The 24,692-nt window shown below is 35.5% G+C and overlaps 1 protein-coding gene across 1 annotated transcript; it reads left to right on the top strand.

Moving 5' to 3' along the window:
* Window positions 1–464: 464 nt before the first annotated feature.
* Window positions 465–24,674, top strand: spef2 (sperm flagellar 2). Its single transcript, XM_067406441.1, has 36 exons — window positions 465–522; window positions 675–777; window positions 2,641–2,893; window positions 3,444–3,614; window positions 3,825–3,965; window positions 5,870–5,949; window positions 6,074–6,242; window positions 6,915–7,103; window positions 7,202–7,389; window positions 8,521–8,689; window positions 8,920–9,139; window positions 9,248–9,351; window positions 9,566–9,656; window positions 10,430–10,482; window positions 10,585–10,688; window positions 11,618–11,856; window positions 11,974–12,112; window positions 12,652–12,806; window positions 12,973–13,115; window positions 14,234–14,361; window positions 14,448–14,586; window positions 15,150–15,287; window positions 15,404–15,558; window positions 16,359–16,442; window positions 16,521–16,641; window positions 18,721–18,844; window positions 18,921–19,046; window positions 19,165–19,303; window positions 20,240–20,469; window positions 20,648–20,754; window positions 21,989–22,171; window positions 22,394–22,486; window positions 22,867–23,037; window positions 23,154–23,348; window positions 23,703–23,825; window positions 24,207–24,674. Exons 1-36 carry the CDS (start codon window positions 465–467, stop codon window positions 24,264–24,266), a joined length of 5,085 nt encoding a protein of 1,694 aa, XP_067262542.1. The 3' UTR covers window positions 24,267–24,674.
* Window positions 24,675–24,692: the final 18 nt, after the last annotated feature.

Below are 24,692 nucleotides of genomic sequence, written 5' to 3'. Positions count from 1 at the left end.
TTATCTGAGATCATAATTTGGAAGCTAAAGGATCACGAAAAAAAAAAATAAAAAAAAAATGTAAGAATCAAATAGTTCATTTTTACAGACATTTCAAATGCATATTCATTTGATTTTTAGAAATAATATTATCCAATTTCAAATAACAACACAACAGAACTTCGTGACAACGAATATCTTCAGCAAAGGTCTGTAATTGTAAAATTAATTCTGTAATTGTCTGTAAAAAGATGTGTAATTTAGCTATAGGTCACAAGGCACATCCAATCTGCCATGAATCCCATTCAGGGAATTTTAGTTGGACCTTTGTGCTCAGCCAGTTTGGTTACTGTGGCAACACCACGCCAAAACGAGACACTCCCCAAAACAATGTCATCCATAAACTACACAGATGCCTAGATTATCCTTACATCTTTGTATATATAAACATTATTAAATTTCCTCAAGAAAATTAAGCGTTCAGGATGTCTGACATAATCTGTCAGTGGCTGAATTCAGAGCTCCGGCTGTCAAAAGTCGTTGGTAAGTTACGAAATAGCCGTTAGCAAACGAGTTAACGAGAATGATCCGTCCATAAACGTTTGTATTTATAACGTTACCTGATTTAACAGCTGAACTATCAGTAATAATTTCGCCTCTTTTTTTCTTCTGAATGTCTTATAAATCTATTGCAGAGCCGTATTCCTTCGCCAGGGATTTTACAAACGGTTATCTGATAGGTGAGATCCTGTACAGATATGAGCTGCAGGACGACTTCCACCTGTTCTCCAAACAAAGGTATAGATGGATGGATAGACATACATATATTTTTATGTTTGTATTTTATATAACCGTTACATTTTTATTATCTGTTAATATCTCCCTAACGAATAGGTATTGATGGATAGATAGATAAACAGGTAACTTATATTGTAGATGACTGGATGGATTAATTTGTTGAATGGATGAACGATGGATGGATAAAAAATATATATATTAAAATAGCTATAAAATAATATAAAATAAGAGGAATAATAAAAAAAATGCATGTTATTTTTTGTTTAGTACTGTCCTGAGTAAGATATTTTACATAAAAGATGTTTACATTTAGTTCACAAGATAAAACAATAGCTGAATTTATTAAAATAACCCCATTCATAAGTATGTGAACCATTGATTCTCAATACTGATGATCCACGACTGTTTTTGTGTTTTGTGATGGTTGTTCATGAGTCTCTTGTTTGTCCTGAGCAGTTAAAATGAGCTCTGTTCTTCAGAAAAATCCTCCAGCTCCTGCAGATTCATCAGTTTTCAAGCATTTTTGCATACTTTCCAACAGTTGCTGTATGATTTTGAGATTCATCTTTTCACACTGAGGACAATTGAGGGACTCAAACTCAACTGTTAAAAAAGGTTCAAACATTCACTGATGCTCCAGAAGGAGGTGAAAACTTTTGAATTCAAATATCAAGGTAAATTGTACTTAATTTTTCTGCCGGGAAACATGCAGGTATCTTCTGTTGCTTCCGAAGGGCAGTACTAAATGAAAAACAATGATATTTAAACAAAATAAGAAAAATTGTGACATCTTCATCCTATTCAAAAGTTTTCACACCCCGACTCTTAATGCATCGTGTTTCCTTCTGGAGCATCAGTGAATGTTTGAACCTTTTTTAATTGTTGTGTTTGAGTCCCTCAATTGTCCTCAGTGTGAAAAGACGGATCTTATTCAGTCACTGCTGGAAAGGGTTCAAATATGCAAAAATGCTTGAAAACTGATGAATCTGCAGGAGCTGGAGGATTTTTCTGAAGAACAGAGCTCATTTTAACTGCTCAGAACAAACAAGAGACTCATGAACAACCATCACAAAACATAAAAACAGTCGTGGATCATCAGGTAACCACACACAGTATTGAGAATCAATGGTTCACATACTTATGAATGGGGTTATTTTAATAAATTCAGCTATTGTTTTGTCTTGTGAGCTAAATGTAAACATCTTTTATGTAAAATATCTTACTCAGGACAGTACTAAACAAAAAATAACATGCATTTTTTATTATCCCTCTTATTTTATTAAAATAATTCTCATTTTCACAGATTCTGCAAGGGGTTCACATACTTTTTCATGCCACTGTAGATAGATAGATACATAGATACATAGTCATATCACCCTGTAGCCCAAGACTGGTTGCCCACTGAAGCTAAGCAGAGCTGAGCCTGGTAAGTACCTGGATGGGAGACCTCCTGGGAAAACTAAGTTGCTGCTGGAAGAGGTGTTAGTGATGCCAGCAGGGGGTGCTCACCCTGTGGTCTGTGTTGGTCCTAATGCCCCAGTATAGTGATGGGGACATTATACTGTCAAAAAGCACCGTCCTTCGGATGCTGCACTTTGGTGGTGGTTGAGGAGATTCTCCCTTCCATATGTAAAGCGCGTTGAGAGCCCAGAAAAGCGCTATATAAAATGTAAGGAATTATTATTATTATGTATACATTGATACATATATCATGTAAAAAATATTTTTTGAGTTTTTGGGTGAAGTGTGACATTTTTTTGTGAGATTCATCCAAAAAGATACGTCAATGAAGGATGTTAAAATTATTTTTCAAACAGCTATTGATCAGAAATCGTAGTTATCAGTATTTGTGTTATTCCACAGCACGGCGAATGCAAAGCTGAATAACTTCACTCGTATTGAGCCCACACTGCAGCTGCTAGGCGTGCCCTTTGACCTGGCCATGGCCAAAGCGGTGATGCAGGGCAGACGGGGGGCGGCCACACATCTGCTCTACCAGCTCTACATCCTGCTGCAGAAGAAGAAGAAATCAGGCCTCACTGCCACAGCCATGGAGGTCATGCAGCCTGCGGCCACGGCCCGTCTACACCGCATAGAGAACAGCATCTATACTGAGGTGATCCTTTAGAACAAGGTCAAATAAATTCATTTCTTTCCTCCTCCTCTCTCATAGGTGGTAATAATGTTCTGGTTATTTGGCAGATTGGGATAACTTATTGCCTGGAAATATATTAAAGGATTAGTTCACTTCAGAATTAAAAGTTCCTGATAATTTACTCACCCCCACCATGCCATCCAAGATGTTTATGTCTTTCGTTCTAAAGTCAAAAAGAAATGAAGGTTTTTTTTTTTTTAGAAAATGACCAATCATTTCTCTAGATAAGACTCTTATTCCTCGTCTGGGATCATGTAGAGCTCTTTGAAGCTGCACTGAAACTGACATTTGGACCTTCAACCCGTTGAACCCCAGTGAAGTCCACTATATGGAGAAAATCCTGGAATGTTTTCCTCAAAAACCTTCATTTCTTTTCAACTGAAGAAAGAAAGACATGAAGATCTTGGATGACATGGGGGTTAAAGTTAGTTTCATGTTTTGATTTGCTTAACCAACACGGTAACTTTTGGACCAAAGAAAAGAGTCTCATTTCAGGCTGTTTGTCTCACAGCGCTTGAAGACGGTGGTAAAGCGTGAGGCGGATCTGAAGATGCAGAAGATCGCAAAACGCTTCCATAAAAGAGGGCAGGACATGTACAACCGCTCGGTCATGACTGAACTCCTGAAGGAAGAGGACCGGCTCAAACAGCAGGAGGAGAGGAGGCTGAGGGACATTGAAAAGGTCTGCTTCTCTAGAGCTAAACCACAGCTAACGTTTCCCTGCGATAAATATATACCTTTTACTTTATTCATTCATTAGCATCAAACAGGCATTAAACCTGTTTGTTAAACAGTTCTGTTTTACCCTCTAAGTTTTCACGAATGTGTTTTACTACGAATCAGCATGTAATAGTTCTGACTGAGATTGACAATATGATTTGTTGTTTGTCAGCAACGGCAGGCACGCAGAAAACAGAACGAGATTATGATTCAGATTCAGTCAGCTATAGTCCAGATCCCAAAGCCTCCACACACTCGCATGTCAAGAGCTTCCGAGAAACACCATCAGTTTCGGAAAAAGCAAGAAGCTCAGGTGAACAACACTTTTGACATCTTTTTCATGATAATAATGCACATTTAGCCCCATAAAGTTCTCATTATTGGAATATAGTATAGCAGTGATGTTATTGTTACCTAAAACTAAACTAATAACTAACTAAATAAAAAAAAGATTTCATTAGTTAACATGAACTAACAATGGACAGTACATCTACAGCATTTATTAATCTTAGTTAATGTTAATTTCAGCATTTACTAATACATTATTAAAATAATAAGATTATTAACATTAGTTAAAGCACTGTGAACTAACATGAAAAAACAGTGAACGACTGTATTTTTATTAACTAACATTAACGAAGATTGAATAAATACTGTAACAAATGTACTGTATTGCTCATTGTTAGTTCATGTTAGTTAATATGTGAAATAATGTTAACGAATGAGGCCTTATTGTAAAGTGTTACCAAAAATTGTTCAGTAATTGAAATAAAGCTGAAATAAAATAAAATATGAATATTTGATCAAAAAATTAAAAAACTTATTTTAGTAAGTTGCTGAAAGGCAACATTTCTAATTAAGTTGAAGAATTACAAAAACTAAAACATAAAAAAGATGAATGTAAATATAAAAAAAACAAAAAGACAGCACAACTTCTAAAATGAAAACTGAAAAAGTAAAAGCTAGTTTAAAATATCAATATACAGTACAGTCCAAAAGTTTGGAACCACTAAGATTTTTAATGTTTTTAAAAGAAGTTTCGTCTGCTCACCAAGGCTACATTTATTTAATTAAAAATACAGTAAAAAACAGTAATATTGTGAAATGTTATTGCAATTTAAAATAACTGTTTTCTATTTGAATATATTTCACAAAGTAATTTATTCCTGTGATGGCAAAGCTGAATTTTCAGCATCATTACTCCAGTCTTCAGTGTCACATGATCCCTCAGAAATCATTCTAATATGCTGATCTGCTGCTCAAGAAACATTTAATGTGTACAATTGTACAAAATATTTGTGTACAATATTTTTTTTCAGGATTATTTGATGAATAGAAAGTTCAAAAGAACAGTGATTATCTGAAATCTAATCTTTTGTAACATTATAAATGTCTTTACTGCCACTTTTGATTGATTTAATGCATCCTTGCTGAATAAAAGTATTCATTTCTTTAATTTCTTTTCAAAAAAATAAAAATAAAAATTCTTACTGACCCCAAACTTTTGAACGGTAGTGTATAATGCTACAGAAGCTTTGTATTTCAGATAAATGCTGTTCTTTTGAACTTTCTATTCATCAAGGAATCCTGAAAAAAAAAGTACACAACTGTTTTCAACATAGAAAATAATCATAAATGTTTATTGAGCAGCAAATCAGCATATTAGAATGATTTCTGAAGGATCATGTGACACTGAAGACTGGAGTAACGATGCTGAAAATTCAGCTTTGCATCACAGGAATAAATTACTTTGTCAAATATATTTAAATAGTACACAGTTATTTTAAATTGTAATTATATTTCACAATATTACAGTTTTTTACTGTATTTTTAATAAAATAAATGTAGCCTTGGTGAGCAGACGAAACTTCTTTTAAAAACATTAAAAATCTTAGTGGTTCCAAACTTTTGGACTGTACTGTATGTAAGTATAAATAATGCTAAAAATAGTACAGCACTATAATTCATAAATGCATAAATACTAATCTTTTTTTGCATTACAGTAATGAGAATTACTGTACCATAAGGTGATTTCTTGTTTCTTTTTGATTTTGGAATGAAAAATGACATATGTTGTGCTAGACAAGATAACTACTTCTTCGTCTTTTTTTGGAAGAAAAACGGTCCATATGGAAAAACATTACGAATCGTCAAAGGTTGTTTTGACAGAATTTGATTGTGTGATTGTGACCCTTTAAGATGAAGTATGATTTTCAGCATGTTCATCGTGAGATAGAACAGTTTGAGAAGCACCGGAAGAAGATTTCTCCTGCTGGCGTTGAAACCTTTCTCTACAGGTATGTTTGCATAACGCTGAAAATCTAGGAATACCGTCCAATGCTTATTGCACACAAAACTGGAAATACTTTTCTGATTAGGTGAGCTCTGGGATGTAACATGTACCTTTACCTGGATTTACAGTGGTCGTGTGACCCAGCCTATGAGTACAGGCGACAAAGAACAGTGGAACAAGGATTACATTGAGAACATCCGTCAGCGTCTGGAGGAAGACTCTGCTGCCCGGGAACAGAGAGAGATGCGGAGACGACGTGCGCTGATGGAACAACTCCAAGCCCATGAGGCTCAGCAGGTGACCGCTTATTTCAACCCTGTAAAGCCTACTGCATCATATTTGATACACACATTTTTTAGGCCTCTAAATTATCAACATGATCAAAACTTTGATGGAAAAGCTGTTGAACACAATCTACTACATGCCTTCTGTCATCTTATTGATAGTTTATACTTTTTTAGCAAGTAAAAGGCCTTTTAGTGTAATTGGAAAAACATCCCCCTTCAGGTTGTGCTTCATCTGCTGTGAAGATTTTTTTAAAGAAAACTTTAATGTTGTTCGTAATATTTCAGGGTGAACAACACTTACTGGACTGGAGCAATCCAGGATTACTTGATTATCCAAGTATAATTTTTTAGGAAAATGTTACAATTTGAGTATCAAATATGATTCGTCAGGATTTTGAGGAAGGTTTATTTGTTCATCTCTCAGTCATCATTGTTATATGTTGTTATATGTTTAAAAACTACAGAGCTTTAATCATAAAACTAAGCATTTTAAATATCATCTTACTAAGACATATTATTATAATACTGGCATAGTTCATTGGTTCATACAATGCAAAATACTATGTTTAGACTCTTAAATCACACTTAAAAATGTATGAATGTCATGTGAAGTGTCAAACTTTTGGCCCGCAGTGTATGTCTTTGATCATATCTGGTTCTTGCATTGATATTCTTCCTGCAGGAGGTATTGCGAGAGGAACAGATGGTCAGTCGATTGATGCGTCAGACGCAGCAGGAGAAGAGGATCGCCGTGCAGCTGATGCAAATAAAGCAGCAGAAAGAGGTCCTTCGACAGAACCGGATCTTCCAAGAGAGACAATACCAGGAACGCCGTCTTCGAGACTTCCAAGAGGCCTTGGATAGAGAAGCTGTGAGAGAACATACTGTACATACACACACATGCACAAACAAAACAACCCAAAAAGGTTTTGAGTGGTTCTGATTATGATTGTCCCATCCGCTGTCCAGGTTCTCGCCCAACAGGAACGTCTCGAGCGCAGTGAACAGATCAGGATGGAGCATGAGCTTCACAAACAGCTAGTCGCCGAGCGCGCTCAGGCTCGCTATCGCAAGCACTTTGACATCTGCAGAGGAATTCTGGGACAGATTGTTGACCTGGCTACCAAAGCTGGAGAATATCGGCTTCTCACATCAAAGTATTTATGTCCCTGATCACACTAAACAGCAGTCATGGAGTTAAAAAAAAAAAAAAAAACTCACATGATGAAAAATAAAAATTTTCTTGCTTTTTGAAATAAAAAAGTGCAGTGTGCTATGTTAATAACTTTATAATGCATTATAATAAAAGCACATTTTGCTACATTTTTTTTATAAAGACACTACTGTATAAAAGTGTGGAGTCAGTAAGATTTTTTATATTTTTGAGAGAAGTGTCATGCTCACCAAGGCTGCGTTTTTTTTACATTAATTCTCAGAAGCGCGTGATATAAAGTCGCAATTGCGGTTTATAAAGTCGGAATTGCGTGATATTAAGTTGCAATTGCGTATACAGTCAGAATTCACAGTTTATATTCTGACTTTATAACAAGCCATTTTAAGTTTATATCTTGCAATTCTAACTTTATAACACGCAATTACTTTCTTTATATCTCGCTTCTGGCTTTTTTCTCGCAATTCTGTCAACAACTCGCAATTATGACTTTTTTCTTGCAATTGCTTGTTTGACTGTCAATTCTGACTTTTTTCTCTCTGTCAATTCTGACTGTCAATTCTGACTTCAAAAAATTTAGAGAATTCTGAGAAAAAAAGTCAATTGTGAGATATAAACTCGCAATTGCAAGAAAAAGTCATAATTGTGAGTTTATACCTTGCAATTCTGACATTATAACTCACAATTGCAACTTTATATTACACAAAAAAAGTCAGAATTGTAAGATAAAAATCGCAATTATTGTTTAATTGTTTTTTTTTTTTATTCTGTGTCGGAAACAAGCTTCCATAGTTTTCTATATAAATATATTTTAAAAACTAATTCATTCCTGTCATGCAAAGCTGAATATTCAGCATCATTACTCAAGTCTTCAGTGTCATGACCCTTCAAAAATAATGCTGATTTGCTGCTCAACATCAATTACTTATTATTTTTAATGTTGAATATAGTTCTGCTTACATGTCTTGCTTTTGATCAAATGCATTCTCGCAAAAAATGAATAAATAAAATAATCTTACTGACCCCAGACATTGGAACGGTAGTGTGTGTGAGGAAATAATATGATAGGTAAATGCTTTAAAAAAAAGGCCAAATGCCCATCTTCACTCTTTCTCAGCCTGATACCAGTGAAGATGATGCAGGAGTGGATGGAGCTGTTTTTCAGTGGTAAGCCGCTGTATGAAGTGGCCAGTGTGCAGCCCACCCCTACTGACCCCACACCAGAACAGATGATTGAGCTGGAGAAGCTCCATATACTCAATAATCAAGACTACAATGAGTATGTGGTAAGGACAGTACGTTGAGAGTATTTTCAGTTATTGTAGATGTAAAGTATTAGTGATAGTGTGTTAGTAAAATAAATGACACATTTCACATTGGAGTACTTAATCTGTGATCAATTATTGCCTATTATTTACCCTGTAATTGTTTCCTGTGAAAAAACAGTCGAGGGATAGATCTTTTACATGCCAGTGCAAGTATTATGTATGTGAATCTTTCTGTTTGTTCACTTCAGGCCATGATGGGTGAGTGGGTTTTGCATGAAGAGGGTGCGAGCCAAGCCTCACCAGTGAATAATGATATTCTGGATCATGTGTTGAGTCGTCTACAGAGCATGATAGTCCGACCCAGTGGCAGCACTCCTCCTCCTCTGTTTCCCCGTTTCACCATGAGAGCATGCATTCTGGGAAAAACCCACTCGGGCAAAACGTCCTGCCTCGCCAGGATCAGCAACGGTAAGAGTTGATGTTTCATCATAATAAGAGCTCTACTGGAATGAAAAGTGCTATGACACATCTTAACTAAATATCCTGACTTGCTGTTTGTTGATCTCTGGGAATCAGTCCTTGGCATCCATGTGCTCTCAGTCAACGCTTTGATTCAGGATGCTCTATCAGCCTATCAGAAGGAAAAACAGGCTGCGAGTGAAAGCCAAGAAGTGTCACAGGTCAGAAAAACTTACTCTTAGTATTATGTAAGTTTCTTGAGGTAGAAAACCAACAGATCTGATCATATTCTTCAACAAAACCATTATTAGAACAGTTTTTGATCTGTTTTACTGTACTGTTGTCTGTTCGAACATTTTATTTACTACATTATTTACACTGTTTAATTCTCCTATTGGGGCTGGCCATGTATTTTCCAATGTATTCCATGCTCAGAAGAACCTGGAGAGAAATGGTCCTCCGACCGAAGGTATTGAGCAGCCTCAGAGAGATGAAGAGATGGAGACGTCCTCCCCTCTAGAATCAGGTTTGTGAGAATATTAGACAACTTCTAAAACTGACATTATTTACACTGCCATTCAAAAATGTTGGGTCAGTAAGAAGTTTTTGGAAAGAAAATAATACTTGTATTCATCAAGGATGCATTTAGTTGATCAGAAGTGGCAGTAAAGACATTTATAATGTTACAAAAGATTTAGATTTCAAATAAATGCTGTTCTTTTGAACTTTTCTTTTTGAAATCTATCACGGTTTCCACAAAAATATGAAGAGCACAACTGTTTTCAACATTGATAATATTCAGAAATGTTTCTTGAGCAGCAAATCATCATATTAGAATGATTTCTGAAGGATCATGTGACACTGAAGACTGGAGTAATGATGCTGAAAATTTAGCTTTGCATCACATGAATAAATTACATTGTAAAATATATTTAATTAATATTTTATTAATTATTATATATATTTTAAAGTGTAATAATATTACAATATTTAACAGTATTTCACAGTCCTATTATTTAATTAAATGGTTTTTATTATTCACTTTTATTCATTTGTGTAATAATTGATTACACTTATTCTTGAATTTATTTCTGTAGTTATCATGTAAATTTATTTCCATTTTTTTCTTTTTTTTAATTTAACTACATATTAATTATTTTTTCCCTTATATTTGGTTCTCCATAAATGCTCTATACCAAACCCAAAACCCAATAAAGATCAGGTTTGAAAAGAGAGACATTATTTACTCTGCTCACTCAGTTCCAATAGTGATCAACTCTTCCGTATGTCTCACATCAGGACCGCAGCCTCATGAGACATCTGGACTTCACGAAAAAGAGGACAAAGAAAAAGTAAAAGCAAATACACAGCCACTCTCCACACAAACTCTCTGTATTTAGCAGCACTGAGCTCCTTGATATGGTTTGTGACGCACACAATGCTGTGTTCTGCAGTGGTCGTTGCGAGCGCAGTGTGGTGCAGCGGTAGAGAAGGCTCTTAGGACAGGCAAAGCTGTTCCTGATCAACTTCTGGTTGACATTATAGTGGATGCCATCAGGTAAAGAGATGGAATGCTTATTTATGTATAATGCTTATTTTCTGACTTCACAGTTTGTTTTTTGCAGTTAAAATAAAATGTTTAATTTTCTGTATATTGCATTACTACACAACACTCTCTGGAATATTTGATTCTGACTCGTCAATCAAAGAATTATGATTCAGATTGTTTTCTGGGGGTTATTTATTCTACAAAACATTTTAAATGTCCCATATTAGGGGGTTAACTGCTATAAATTGAATACTGTTCAGCTGGTCATGTGATCATGGTGGTGACTGTACTTATGTAGATAGTATTATATCACGTGAGTGCACATGAAAACCTTTTAGTTTTGTTTTCTTATTTACTTTGGTGAATTAATTAACAAATTAACATTTAAAGGGATAGTTCACCCGAAAATGAAAATTATCCCATGAATTACTCACCCTCAAGCCATCCTAGGTTTATATAGCTACGACGAACGCAATCAGTTATATTAAAAAATATCCTGGCTCTTTGAAGCTTTATAATGGTAGTGAATAGTGGCGTGTGATTTTGAAGTCCAAAAGCACATCCATTCATCATAAGAGTAATCCATATAGTTCCATTGGGTTAATAAAGGCCTTCTGAAGTGAAGCTATGTTTTTTTTTAATGGCCATATTTGTATCTATATTTAAAACTTTATAAACTTCAATAACTAGTTTCCGGAAAACGGCTGTACGGATTGATTTACAGTGAAAGAGTAACCTATGACACGGCAAATGACGTAGATGTAGGAGTAGCATGAGCTTAGACTCTTACAGTTCAAATAAATATGGCTGCAGCAAAATCAAGCTCCTCTCTTATATCAAAATCCTCCGACATTTCTCTTTCTCTTGTTTTAGACTTCTAATTCATTACCTTTGTTTTATTTTGCTGTTGTTTGATTTCCTCCTGCTGTGTTCTTCAGGAACATCCCTGCTGATAGTGGCTGGATCCTTGACGGGTTCCCAGTGGACATCACTCAGGCTCAGATGCTGGAGAAAGCTCTGAACGGGACAGAATCTGATGAGACAAAAACACAAAGCAACTTATCCACAGACAAAAACATGCCTAAAGATTCATGTCCTTCATCCCCTGCGCTGGACGTAGTGGTGCTGTTAGACATTTCAGATGAGCAGGTTCTGGAGCGAGCCGCTCACCAGGCTGGTGTGTTTATTCGGATTGAAATGCTTGATTTTATTAACTTTAACATCAGTTACTCTTGCCAACTTGACAGGCATGATTGTTATTAGTATGTAATAAGCTGGTATCTTCACTTATTAGTGGACAGAGAGAGCGGAGAGCAGGAGAAAGACGGCAGCGATGATCCAGATGAAAAGATGAGCATGACAGATCTGGACACACAAGATCCAGCATCCTTGTCTGATGACAAAAGCCTGGGGACGAAACAAATACAGCACAGGTGTGTGAAAACATACGGTGGTTGTTTTCAGTACACAGGACATATGATTATACAACATATAATTGTGCAAACAATTAAAGTTGTAAAGATACAATCTTCATTTTGTAATGCCCAAAGTAAACATACTTTCCAGTTCAGTGTACTGGAAAATTGATTTAACATTACATGATCTAGGCGAATCCTGATGGATGAAATCAAGTTGTTTTTTTCTTTTCATATTTCATATTATGGAGAAAAAATGTTGTGACTTTCAGATTTTTCAAAAGATTTTTTAAGGCACAAAATGACCATAATATATGGATCCACCACTGAAAAGTAAATTTTCTCAGTATATATGTCACAATTCTGAGAAAAGTAGTCAGAATTGAGAGATATAAACTCGCAACTGCATGAAAAGTCATATTTGCGACTTTATATCACTCAATTCTGAGAAAAAAAGAATTGGAGGTAAAAAGTCAGAATTGTGAGATAAGAAGTTGCAAATGTTTTTCATTTTTTATTTATTGTTTAAAAAAAATATATATATATTTTTTTTTTAGAATCAGTGGGTTCCATGACACATGGCCAAAACTGGAGAAATGGTTCGGTAACCGGCAGAATATTCTTGTGAAAGTCACAGCAGATGTAGATGAGGAAACTCTCTTTAAAAACGTGGAGATGGTTCTGATGGACACTATGGACTCTGTTGAAAAAGGTACATCAACTTGCTTCAGATTCTTAACTCTATAAAGCATGACATATGAAATTATATATATCGTTTGGAAATCTCCCATTTTTCTACCTAACATTGTCCATTTCCATCTATATTTCCTTGTGTAAATGCATGTCTAATTAAATGTGCTCTCTGTCCTGACCTATAGAAGCAGCTCTGGGTCACTCCAGGAAAATATCTACATCCTCCTCGCTTGAACACACCCGTCCAGAAAGTGCCAGCTCTGCTAAGTCTTCACCAGCGACCCCAAAATCTACTGGAAGGGTCTACGTGGAGGAACCCTTACCCAAGGCATATACACACACATAACACACCTTCTCTCAGAAGACTGGCAGATGCTTCCATTAAACATGGAAAAATGATGTTCAAAGAGTCTGTTTGATTTGGAATATCAGATGGAGAGCCAATACACTTATCTTTTTTTTTTTTTTTTAATCAGTTTGATACTCAAACTGGTATGAGATTTATATGTCAAAGACTCTTGGGGCTCTATCACACCCGGCACAATGCGACTCAATGCGCAACACAAGTGTTTTTTGCTAATTTCAGTCCTACGCAGTTATCATTTTCACATCCAGCACTATTTTGTTTAAATAGCAAATACACTCATACCCATTTGTTCGCCCATGGTCTGAAAAACGAGGTGTGCTCAGGTGCATTGTTAGCGTGTTGCTATTTTGAGGCAACTGAAAACGACTGCACCATTGACCAAGTTAAACCTGGTCTAAAGTCAATGGCCCAGTATTTTTTAAAGTTTTTTTAAAGGGCACGTTAGCAACACACGTACATACAGGGATGCACAGCAGCACACAAACATGGAAAATATTAAAAATAAAAGGATTACAATGCTTTAACCCCACGCACGAGCAGATCCGGTTCCTCTTGTACTGCTTTTCAAAAGTTTGGAGTCAGTATGATTTTTAATGCTTTTGAAAAATACAGTAAAAATAGTAATGTTGTGCAATATGTTTTTTACAGTTTAAAATAGCTGTTTTCTATTTAAATATATTTTAAAATATGATTTATTCCTGTGATCAAAGCTGAATTTTCAGCATCATTACTCCAGTCTTCAGTGTCACATGATCCTTCAGAAATCATTCTAATATGCTGATTTGCTGCTCAAGAAACATTTCTTATTGTTATTTGTTCTGCTTAATATTTTTGAGGAAACCATGAGACATTTATTTCAGGAATTGAGGAATAGAAAGTTCAAAAGAACAGCATTTATTTGAAACAGAAAATGAATATAGAACATTTAAGACTGTATAGAGGACATATGATGGTTATGAACGACTAAAATAAAATGTTTTTTGCCACAAAAAACATTTTTATACAATTAAAAAAATATAATATGATCCATTTATATCACGTCAGTTCTTGTGTTTTCTCCAATGTTCATCTTTTTGCAGGAGATCTCAGAATATCTTGTTCCGTACTGGGAGAAGGTCTGTAATTCATATGTGACTAACATCAAAACAGTGATGCAGAACCTCCGCAGTGAACGTGAGCTCATCATTCACCACCTCTACAACATCCGGTGAGAGAACAGCGCTCGTCTGTGTGTGACGTGAGGGCCTGTGTATGTGTGTGTGAGTGTATAACGTATGTGTTTGTATGTTTCAGGGAGAACTTCAGGCAGTACCTACGAAAGCCGGATCTGAAACAGGAGTTTGTAAGCGCGTGGCAGCGTGATTATAACAGCGTTCCTGACAACGTCAGAGAGGACAAGGAGACTAAAGGAGAGCTCCATCAAAGGCTGGATGTGAGAAACTCCTGAACTGCAAAACTTGATTTTCTTCCTCAGTATTTTTGTCTTGTTATCCACTACAAATATCTAAACATTCTTAATACAAGATACATTTAGTTGAAAAGAAAAATGACATCAGATATAAAGACTTATGCTTAAAACAAGTGAGGTAAGAAAAATGAACTTGTTTATTTAAATCAGGTTTTGTATGATTTTTTTATATTAATATTTTTATTAAACTTCAAAAAGAAAAAAAAAATCATTGAAGACTAGAAGGCCTTAAAACATATTTGCAGTATATTTTTTAGCAATAAAGCAAGGAAATGTATTTTATTTTTCTGTGTGAGTTTCATTTAAACCTGTCTGTTTAATGTTTTTCAAGTATTTCATTAGTTTTGGTGTGAAACATTGAAAATCAATAGAAATTTGATAAAGAAATTTACAAATAATAAAAAAAAAATAGTGAGCATTTGTTTGTTTGCAGCTTTATCACAAACTAGCCACAAATAAATATTTTTCGCAATGAAATATGTGTTCAAACTTTCCCTCTAATCAGTGTGCGTTTTTAATTCGTGCAGGACTTGCGTGAGCGTCTGTGGGACATCTGCGATAAGCGCAAGGAAGAGGCGGAGCAGGAGAGAGCAGGTGTCATTGATGATGGCTGGTTAGACGATCACACTGCTGTACTAATCAACCATTATTCTGCATTAATGCAGGTAACACACACTCCTCTAACACATCACAAAACCACCTTCAAACCATGAGTTCGAAATCTAATGGTTCTGTTTGTGTGTGTGTGTGTGTGTGTGTGTGTGTGTGTGTGTGTGTACAGATTGAAGTGGGCCGCTTTCAAGACTCCCTATGTCTGCTGAGAGATTACTATTCAGCGATGTGTAAAACTGCGTTTCCTGAAAACTCACGTGGCTTCACTCGCATCCCTTTGCTTGACATCACTGCAGATGAGCACGAGCAAGAGGATTCAGAAATGTAAAAAGAAGCATTACATATCATCATGTCACAGACATAACAGGACTATAGACCTTCTTCTGAGCTACTGTAGTTGTCCATCTGCCTGTCTCATAGTGTATAATATGACATAATGACCGTATTCAGAATAGCATATACTAGTTTTGCAGTCTGCATGCAAATTTTTACAACATGTCATTGTATGGAATATTGTATCCCCAAAATGCAGTGTACACTTATTTTCCTTCAGTTTCCAGTGTGACAAATGAACTGAATTAACATTTTTATCATACTGCCAAGCATTTGATGTCAGAGGTGATACCTGGTCACTGAATATGTTCACAATTGTTTCAAAGCAGCTTCATATTAATAAACAGGAAAATAACAGTGTAACGTAAAATGAATTAATTATAAAACAAATTTCTGCTGTAAATCAGCTCTATGGAAGACTATAGTGTCATTACTTATTTCAAGTCTGTGACAATTTTGATTCAAATTAGTTCAGTAACAGGGTCGATGTTGCAAAGTTAGTGTCATTATCCAGCTCAATTGAGTTCTCGTCCTATAGTGTCAGTGCAGTTAAATATAACAATAATATTACTGAATATTGTCTTTCAAACATTTTACAATGTGACAACAATGTAGCAATATGCATAATGCCATTAAATAAACAGTAGCAATATACAGTACAGTGTATACTATGTAGTGAAAGTTATTCAATTCTGAGCATAGACATTGTTTTTTTTAGAGTAAAGATGTTTAGATAGACAGTGACATACTTGATGTTTGATGTGTTGATATATTATGCATTCATATTTTAGCTCTGGCCCTGCGCTGTTAGAAAAACCTGCAAAGAGTGCTGAAGAAAAAGAATCTGAAATGGAGGATAAGAAGAAAACTAAAGTGTATGTGTGCTTTCAATTTTTGGATGTGTTTAAAAATAAGTGTGTTTGTTGAATAACAGGATTTGTTTGTGCTGTCAGGTTTCCATTGGTTTCCTGCAGATCTCCCACTTCTGAGCTCCTCAGACAGATTCTGCACCATCCTGATGAGAAACTACTGCAGGAGTTCTTCCAGACTGCACTCACCGCCGTCAGGAGCATGGTGTGTGTTTATATCTGTGTGATGATTATAAAAAATGTACAGTATAATAATGTTTTTGTTGTTTAGCTTAAAAATATGGGCCATATTTGCTGTTACTGATATGCATCTTCTGACAGACAAATGTAATTTGTTTATTTAAAAAAAAAAAAATTGCTGCATCTTTCAGTTAAGGCAAGAAATATTCCTCTGAACAACATCATGTTTAAGTAGTGGTGTCACTGTAGATGGAAATCCTTGAAAAGCCCTTTTTTAGGAGCTCAAATCAATGAACAAATCTGTAAAGATTTAGAAATTGAGTCAAAAAGCAATAGATAAAACAATAGATAATCTATCATTTGATTGAAAACAGTGGTTTAATGCGGTGTAAATTAAAAACAAAAAAAAAACTAAATTGCATTAATGAACTCATAAAGTTATTCCGTAATTTATATTATTGTGGCTACTAGTGTGAATAAATTGTTCATAAACACTACCATTTAAAAGTTTGGGTTCAGTAAGATTTTTTTTAAAGAAATTAATACTTTTATTCCTCAAGGATTCTTTAAATTTTTTTGTTAAAAAAATATACATTTTTAAATAAATGCTGTTTCTTTAAACTTTCTAATCATCAAAGAATCCTGAGAAAAAAATAATTATGGTTTCCACAAAAATATTACGCAGCTGTTTTCAACATTGATAATAATCATAAATGTTTCTTGAGCAGCAAATCAGCATATTAGAATGATTTCTGAAGGATCATGTGACACTGAAGACTGGAGTAATGATGCTGAAAATTCAGCTTTGATCACAGGAATAAATTACATTTAAAAAAATAAAAAATAAAATAGAAAACAGTTAAATTTCAATAGTATTTCACAGTATTACTGTTTTACTGTATTTTTGAGCAAATAAATGCAGCCTTCTCATAAATATTAAAAACAATATTGTGTTTATATTTCTCATTAATGTTTTACTATAATGTTGATTCTTTAATCTTTTTATCCATGTTTGGACATTTTACAGTTTATTTTACAAAAACGATAGTTCCTACTCAGAATTCTGTTTGGAAAAGCTGTGAGTTGTAAAATGGTGATAAACTCCCTTGTGCCGGCACATCTTTCTTCACGTGTGTTTGCACACAACTGTAGGGTGACCAAACGTCCTGTTTTCCCAGGACATGTCATGTTTTCATGTCCTGTCCTGGCCGTCCTGGTTGTTTTTTATAAAGTGATGAAAATGTCCTGGTTTTCATTATTTTTCATTGGGCCATTAAAGATTTTCGGTTTCTGAGATTTTCGGTTTCTGAAGGCGTAGCATACATTAATATAAATCGCAGACATGCGCGATTGCTCTTGCAACTGTGAATATTAGTTCACATTGTATCGCAAGACTCTCTATTCCATAAAGGTAACTATATTCTCAGCGTCGCGGCTGACTTATGCCTAAACTACAGTTGTTTACTTCTAGGTAACAGTATATAATGTTTTCATTAGTATGCATGATTTGTGCAGTCGTTTGTAACTGAATAACAGATACTTTGTGTAACAGCAGAGCAACCTTCGGCTATCGTCTACTATGAGTTCAGCTCGTTGTGCTCTTTCTTTGTACCTTGCGTTGTAACAGCTGATAGGCCTATATAAATTTCTTTATAACTTTCATTTGATAAGAAACAAAAAAACTGCTTGGAAAGATCAGCTCTACAGCAAAATATAGATGGGCAAACAAGGAGGATGAGGAAGAAAAACAGGATGAAGAGGAAAACGAGGATGAAAAAAACTAAATATATAGACATTTTTTTTCATTTGTGGGAGCTATTTTTGTTAAATTTTATGAATTATTTATTATTAAGAGACATTAACTTGTCATAATAAAACATGTTGAGTAACCTCTGAGAAGCCTATCTGAATTTGTGTATTTGGTTATAGATAAGTATTTTGTAATGTAACAATTTTCTATCCATACAGAGGAGGCCTACTTTAAATGTGTTGAAATTATAAGGCATCTTTGAGTAAACCTCGAGTATCATTTGAGTATTGCCCAAGCCGAGTGTCTTGGTTTTCGGTAATCAAAATATGGTCACCCTACACAACTGTGTGTCAGGTGTTGGCAGAGACGCAGCAGCGAGAAGAAGAGGAAGGTGATGAAGAACAGAAGCCGATGGAGACACAGAGAGTGCAGACTTCAAACTCTGCTACGGACAATAAGAAAGCAGGGAAAAAGAAAGGTAAAGACCCTCCGCTCAATCACATGTGTGAGTTTCTGCTCTGTTATGTGTTGAGACAAGGGTCTGTGTGTTTTAGGTGCTCCCACCCCTCCTCAGGAGCCCAGTCCTCTGCCCACAGTGGTGAAGAACCCTGAGGAGATCAAGAGGAGAGCAGAGAGGAAGAGAATCAAACAGGAGTTCACAGCCGCTCTGAAACGTGAAGGTACGCCAAGAGCTCTTGTGATACCTGTTATGTTGGGCTTTTGTATATCGTTGTGTAAACAGTACAGAGCCTCAGGATGTTTGTATAAACAGTAAGAATGTGCTGTGTTTGTGTGCAGAACATGCGGTGAAGCTGCGTCTGGAGCTGGTGAAGGCTCATGCGCTGAGAACCGTGAGCAGTCTGCAGCAGAGAGCCGAGCAGGGCTACAGGAACATGGAGGAGTGGCTGGGAGCTCGCTTCCTGTCTGAGATGAACAGGTGAGAGGAGAGGAGGGGGACGGATATGTGATGGCAGGTCAGGAGAGGAAGAGAACGCTGTCTCTGCTTTCTTAATTGTAATCCATTTTTCTGCAGAGATTAATGTAAATGATAAATATACTTCTAAAAGGCTGAATATCAGAAATAGACAGTTCGTATATTGCTCCTGAAACCAAAATATGAATTGCCTAAATGAATTGACTCTGCAATTTTTTTTAAAATTAAGATTAACATAAAATTAATTCAGTACAATAAATACTATAATATTTAAAATCTTGTTTTGCAATATCAATTCTTAGGCAACTTTTTTTTTTTTACAAGTGGTCTTTAATACTCACCAAGTCTGTATTTATTTAATAAAAAATGCAGTAAAAACAGTAATGTTGTGATTTTTATCACAATATTAATATTAGTAATATTATCATTTTATTTAAATTGTTCTATTTTAATATATTTTAAAATGTAATTTAAGCAGCCATAAGTCCAGTCTTCAGTGCCCCCTGATCTTTTATAACAAGAAATGTTTCTTGTGCAGCAAATCAGCATATTAGAATGATTTCTGAAGGATCATGTGACACTGAAAATTACATTTAAAGTATATATATATAGAAAAAATATAAATTGTAATATTTCACTATATTTCTGTTTTTACTCATTTTTGATACATTAAATGAAGCCAGACTTCTTTTAAAAACATTTAAAATTTATTATTCCAAACTTTTGACCAGTAGTGTATTTTTAATATTTTAAATATATTCTCTTCTATTCATTGAAAAACTTATAATATAAAGATAGATAGATAGATAGATAGATAGATAGATAGATAGATAGATAGATAGATAGATAGATAGATAGATAGATAGATAGATAGATAGATAGATAGATAGATAGATAGATAGATAGATTAGACATTAATACGTTTGCATGTGTTTTCAGTATCGACCAGCTGACAGAGTTTGTGCGGAAGCACATTGAGAATGGAGTTCAGATCCATCATGAGCTCGTGCTGCAGAGCGCTGATTTCTGTGTGGATGGAGACACACGTGTCGTGGCGAGTCCAGCATCTGCTCCACGCCGATCCCTGCTGGAGAAGCCCAAGAACAGCACTCTCACAGTCCAACAGCTGCACATCCTCTGTGCTCAGCTGCACAAGACCGCCCCTACTGGTCAGAATCAGCATTACATTTCTATCACTAGTCATTTTTGAGTGAACAATTCCATTAATATTGTGTGCTAAACTGAATACACAGAATGAGAGATAAACAGAACTATGCAGAACTGAACTGAATTGAACATGTTTGAGTTGAAGTTAGTAACTTAAGTTAGTTAGTGTTGTGTGTTTAGGTCTGCTGTGCAGTAATGAGTTTACTGAAGTTCTGCATGAATTAACGTCTCCTCACATGGGTAGTGACGTCCTACCTGAGCCATGGATGCACATCACTCCCTCACAGGTACATCTTCACTCAAACTCCTCCGTCTCTGACTAGCAGAGCTTATTATGGTTTGTTGTGTGTCTTTGGTTACAAATAATCATCCAAATTATCTTTCCCAATGAACCATTGCTTAAAGGTCCCGTTTTTCGTGTTTTTTTTGAAGCTTTGAGTGTGTTTATAGTGTGCAATATAACATGTGTTCATGTTTCGCGTGTAAAAAAGCCTAGTATTTTTCACATAATTTACTTATCTGTATACCGCTGTTTCCACTGTCATAAAAACGGGCTGATGACTTCCTTGTTCTATGAAGTCCCTCCTTCAGAAATACGTAACGAGTTCTGATTGTGCCAGCGGTTCCTGTGTTGTGTCGACAGCAGCTTAGCGCTCCTTGCCCGGAAAGGTCACGCCTCTTACCATAACGTGTGCTGCACATAGTTTTACATGTGGATTATTGTGGTGTTGTGCTGAATGAACACAAAAGACAATAATTCCCGAGAGACTGAACTCTTTAATCTCCACAAGCAGCGACAGAAAATGTACAACGTTAGCACTCACTCAGAAGAGTACCTCATACGGAAAACAGCCATATACATAAACATAGTCCCCTCTTGTGGCCATTATGTGCACTGCAGTCCAACATTAACTATTGCAGTAAGGATAAAATTTTACAGATTTTATTTATACTCTAACAACAACATTACACACTAACTAAAGTTCGAAACATGGGATCACGAAGAATGGGACCTTTAAAAAATGATGTGCACAGATAAATCATTTATAATAAATACTGCAATATTCCATAAAAAATATGTATTGTGTGTTTGACCTTAAGAAGGAAGTGGCTGAAATTTATTCATTTTGAAAGTGTCTTCATTGCTTTGGCTTGGTATATAAAAAAGTGAAAAGGGCCTTATTTTAATGTTTTTCACCTCAGCTTCCTGTGCTTCTCAAGAGATTCCACAGGGTCTATTAATTTAGACTTAATCTCGTCTGATTATAACGATAAATGTCAAATTATATTTACTAATATCCACAATATATTTATCAAATATGATACACACAAAATTATTAAAGATAAATTCAAAATTAGTTCGGTGGAGCTTCAAACTAAGACAAAACATGAACACAATTTTGATATCAACAATGTTAAGACGTCATAATTGACAAAAACACAAATCATGTCAAACGACGGATTAGCCTGTTTGTACTCACATGATAATGAATGTGCTATTGTGTGCGTGTGCGTGTGTAGGTTGAAGAGCTGGTGTGTGTGTTAGCTCAGGACTCTGAGATGCTGGACTGGCGTCAGTTTCTCCTCAGTGCTGCTCTGCCGTGGCCGTTTCCATCTCAGAATCAGCTGTTAAAAACCCTCCAGCGCTTCAGAGCCGTCGACACTGCAGGATCTGGACTCATCACACAACAACAATACACACAGGTCTGTTACACTCACATTTTACAGAACATCACTGCGACACAAACACCTTCATACAGTAGGACAATCACTTTTACTGCATTTTTATAATGACAATATGGTTCCACAGTTAATTTTATTTCAATTGCATGCTACTTCTACAATTAAAATAAATTAAAACAAACCTCAAATATATTATTGTTCTACATTTCTATGTGTCCATCAGCTTTTTTGTTCTGTGATCAGGTTGAATTGTGGTTTCCCAGTAAAAGAGATCTTCCTGTCCCGGAGGACCCATCTGAACCTCTGCCCTACGACAGACTAGCCAACCTTAAGAAGGTAATGACACAGGAAAGATTTTTTTACATTTGAAAAAATTCACAAAACAATTGGCATTGATGTGCTTCTCAAACTGTTAGAAACTTGTTAAAACAGTCTTCAGCTGTTAATTTCTAACATTGGGATCTTTTTGAGGTGCTGAAGATCAGAAAGAGTTGTTTTTGCTGGTCAGTTTCAATAAATGACCTTTTTGAGTTCTGAAGGTTGATTCCTCATGATTTGACCCCTTTAATGCTTCGAGCAGTAAAACATCACTGAATACAGTAAATGCATTAATAATGATGGCTTTGAAACTCTGAGACTCTAATGTTTTTCTGATGCTCTGATCATATAATCTGTGCATGAACACGCATATGTTTTTTCCTTCTTTATATGTGCAGTTTTTCTTCAGTCTGTTTGCAAGCTCACACTCATCCCCGCTGATGCTGGACTATCTGAGAATGCTGCTGTATTTCTGCTGCCATCCTGAACCGTCTCAGGGCTTCACCAGAGCGCTGGGCCTCGTGATTGGACACACACTGTACTACAAACACACTGGACCCCTTACACAGGTAGACAAACACACACACACACACACAATCTTGCTTATTGTTTTTTACTTGTTATTACTGTAATGTGCAAAAATATTCTATTTGTATTGGTTCAATCCGCTGTATTTCTGCTGTAGTCTGTGCCGTATATGGAGGGCGCTGGAGTTGAGGAGTGTGACGCTGCTGATGAAGAGGAGAGAGGGGTGGAGTCTGATGAAGTGGGCGTGTCAGTTGATGATGTGCTCAGAGTTCTGAGTCTTGGAGATGATCACGCCTCTTCTCATCTGAACCGCTTCCAGCCGAATCGCAGGAGCAGAGATGAATTCAGAGAGGTACAATATAACAGCTCTGATCTAAAACTAAAAACATCCATCAGCCGGTCCTCACCCACATTTCATGTGAATTATTTGAATTCAAAATATAAACAAATGAGGAACTTTTCGATTTAAAATGACAAAAATACTTAACAAATCATAAATATAGCTAACAATTATTAACCATAACCAACAATGAGCATGTGTTAGTCACTCTCATAATTGTCTCATAAATGTAGGGCTATTTTGTGACGTATTTGTGTGTCCAGTAGATGTTTTGAAGCAGAGCAACATAATCTGTTGTTCTGTAGATCAGCAGATGATCCAGAGAGTCTCTACAGGACGGTAGTTAATGTGTTGTCATGTGTTCAGGAGCTGCTGAAGGTGTTTATGGAGTTGGGTTTTAAGGGTGAGGAGAAGATTGATTTCTTCACACTTTCCCAGCATCCCTTTCTGCAGGATCTAATGGAAGGATCTTCACAGTACCTGCTTCCTGTGAGTACAACACACAAACATGTGATCTCACACACACTACAGCAGAGCTCAGTGGTGAGAGCTAAATACTGTTCAAATTAATATCTGAAAATATATAATTTTAGTGATTTAATCAAGATTCCAGGAACTAAATGGATCAATTCTGATTCCATTAAAACATCCATTTGAAACATTTTCAGAAGGTTTTGTAGCTTTTATTCCAGGTTTCATGCAAACTTTATTTCAATAGGAAATACATCAACACTGAACAGAAAAAAATGCCCTTGTCAAGCCTTTTGATTGGATATTTATTGTAATTTATTATGTGAAATACAAATGAAGTGTGTATTTTTGCAAAAACATAAATGTGTTTTAATTAATTGTGATATGTCTTCTTAATAGGACATTCACAGAATTTTCCAGACCCAACAAACTGAAGATCCTCAAAGTGTCTCAACATGATCAACACAAACATGAAGGTAAATGCTAATGCTAAATTCATCATGAAAGCATGAAGAACTGCTGAAATTACCCTTTAATAACCTAAATGTATTCACTGTAGTGGAGATACACATTTGCTTGTAGCTGTGTATTCTTATCTCATATAACAGCGATTCTGTCAAATCGAATAATTTGTTGTATTTGTGATTCAGAGATGTCTGATGTGGATGATTGAACATGGTCGCTTACAACAAAAGCAAAATATTTAGATAAATCAATGTAAAATCAGCATTAAACGTCAACACAAATGTGAATTAAAAAGTAGATATAAAGAATATATAAATGAAAGATTTGTTATATGAATGTTAATGAATGTATATAAATACACAAGTATGCATGAATAACAATGTAAAGAAAATCTAATAAAGAATGAACTATAAATGTATG

Source organism: Chanodichthys erythropterus, chromosome 13, assembly GCF_024489055.1.
Source record: "Chanodichthys erythropterus isolate Z2021 chromosome 13, ASM2448905v1, whole genome shotgun sequence".
Classification (NCBI taxonomy): Eukaryota; Metazoa; Chordata; class Actinopteri; order Cypriniformes; family Xenocyprididae; genus Chanodichthys; species Chanodichthys erythropterus.
The sequence above is the reverse complement of the archived record's forward strand: the minus strand, read 5'-3'. Positions and strand labels throughout refer to the sequence as shown.

Coding starts and splice junctions, on each gene's coding strand:
- spef2 (XM_067406441.1), top strand. CDS start 465: ATGTCTGACATAATCTGTCAGTGGCTGAATTCAGAGCTCCGGCTGTCA. Junction 15,288..15,403: donor ATTATTCTGCATTAATGCAG/GTAACACACACT, acceptor GTGTGTGTACAG/ATTGAAGTGGGCCGCTTTCA. Junction 23,826..24,206: donor CTTCACAGTACCTGCTTCCT/GTGAGTACAACA, acceptor TCTTCTTAATAG/GACATTCACAGAATTTTCCA.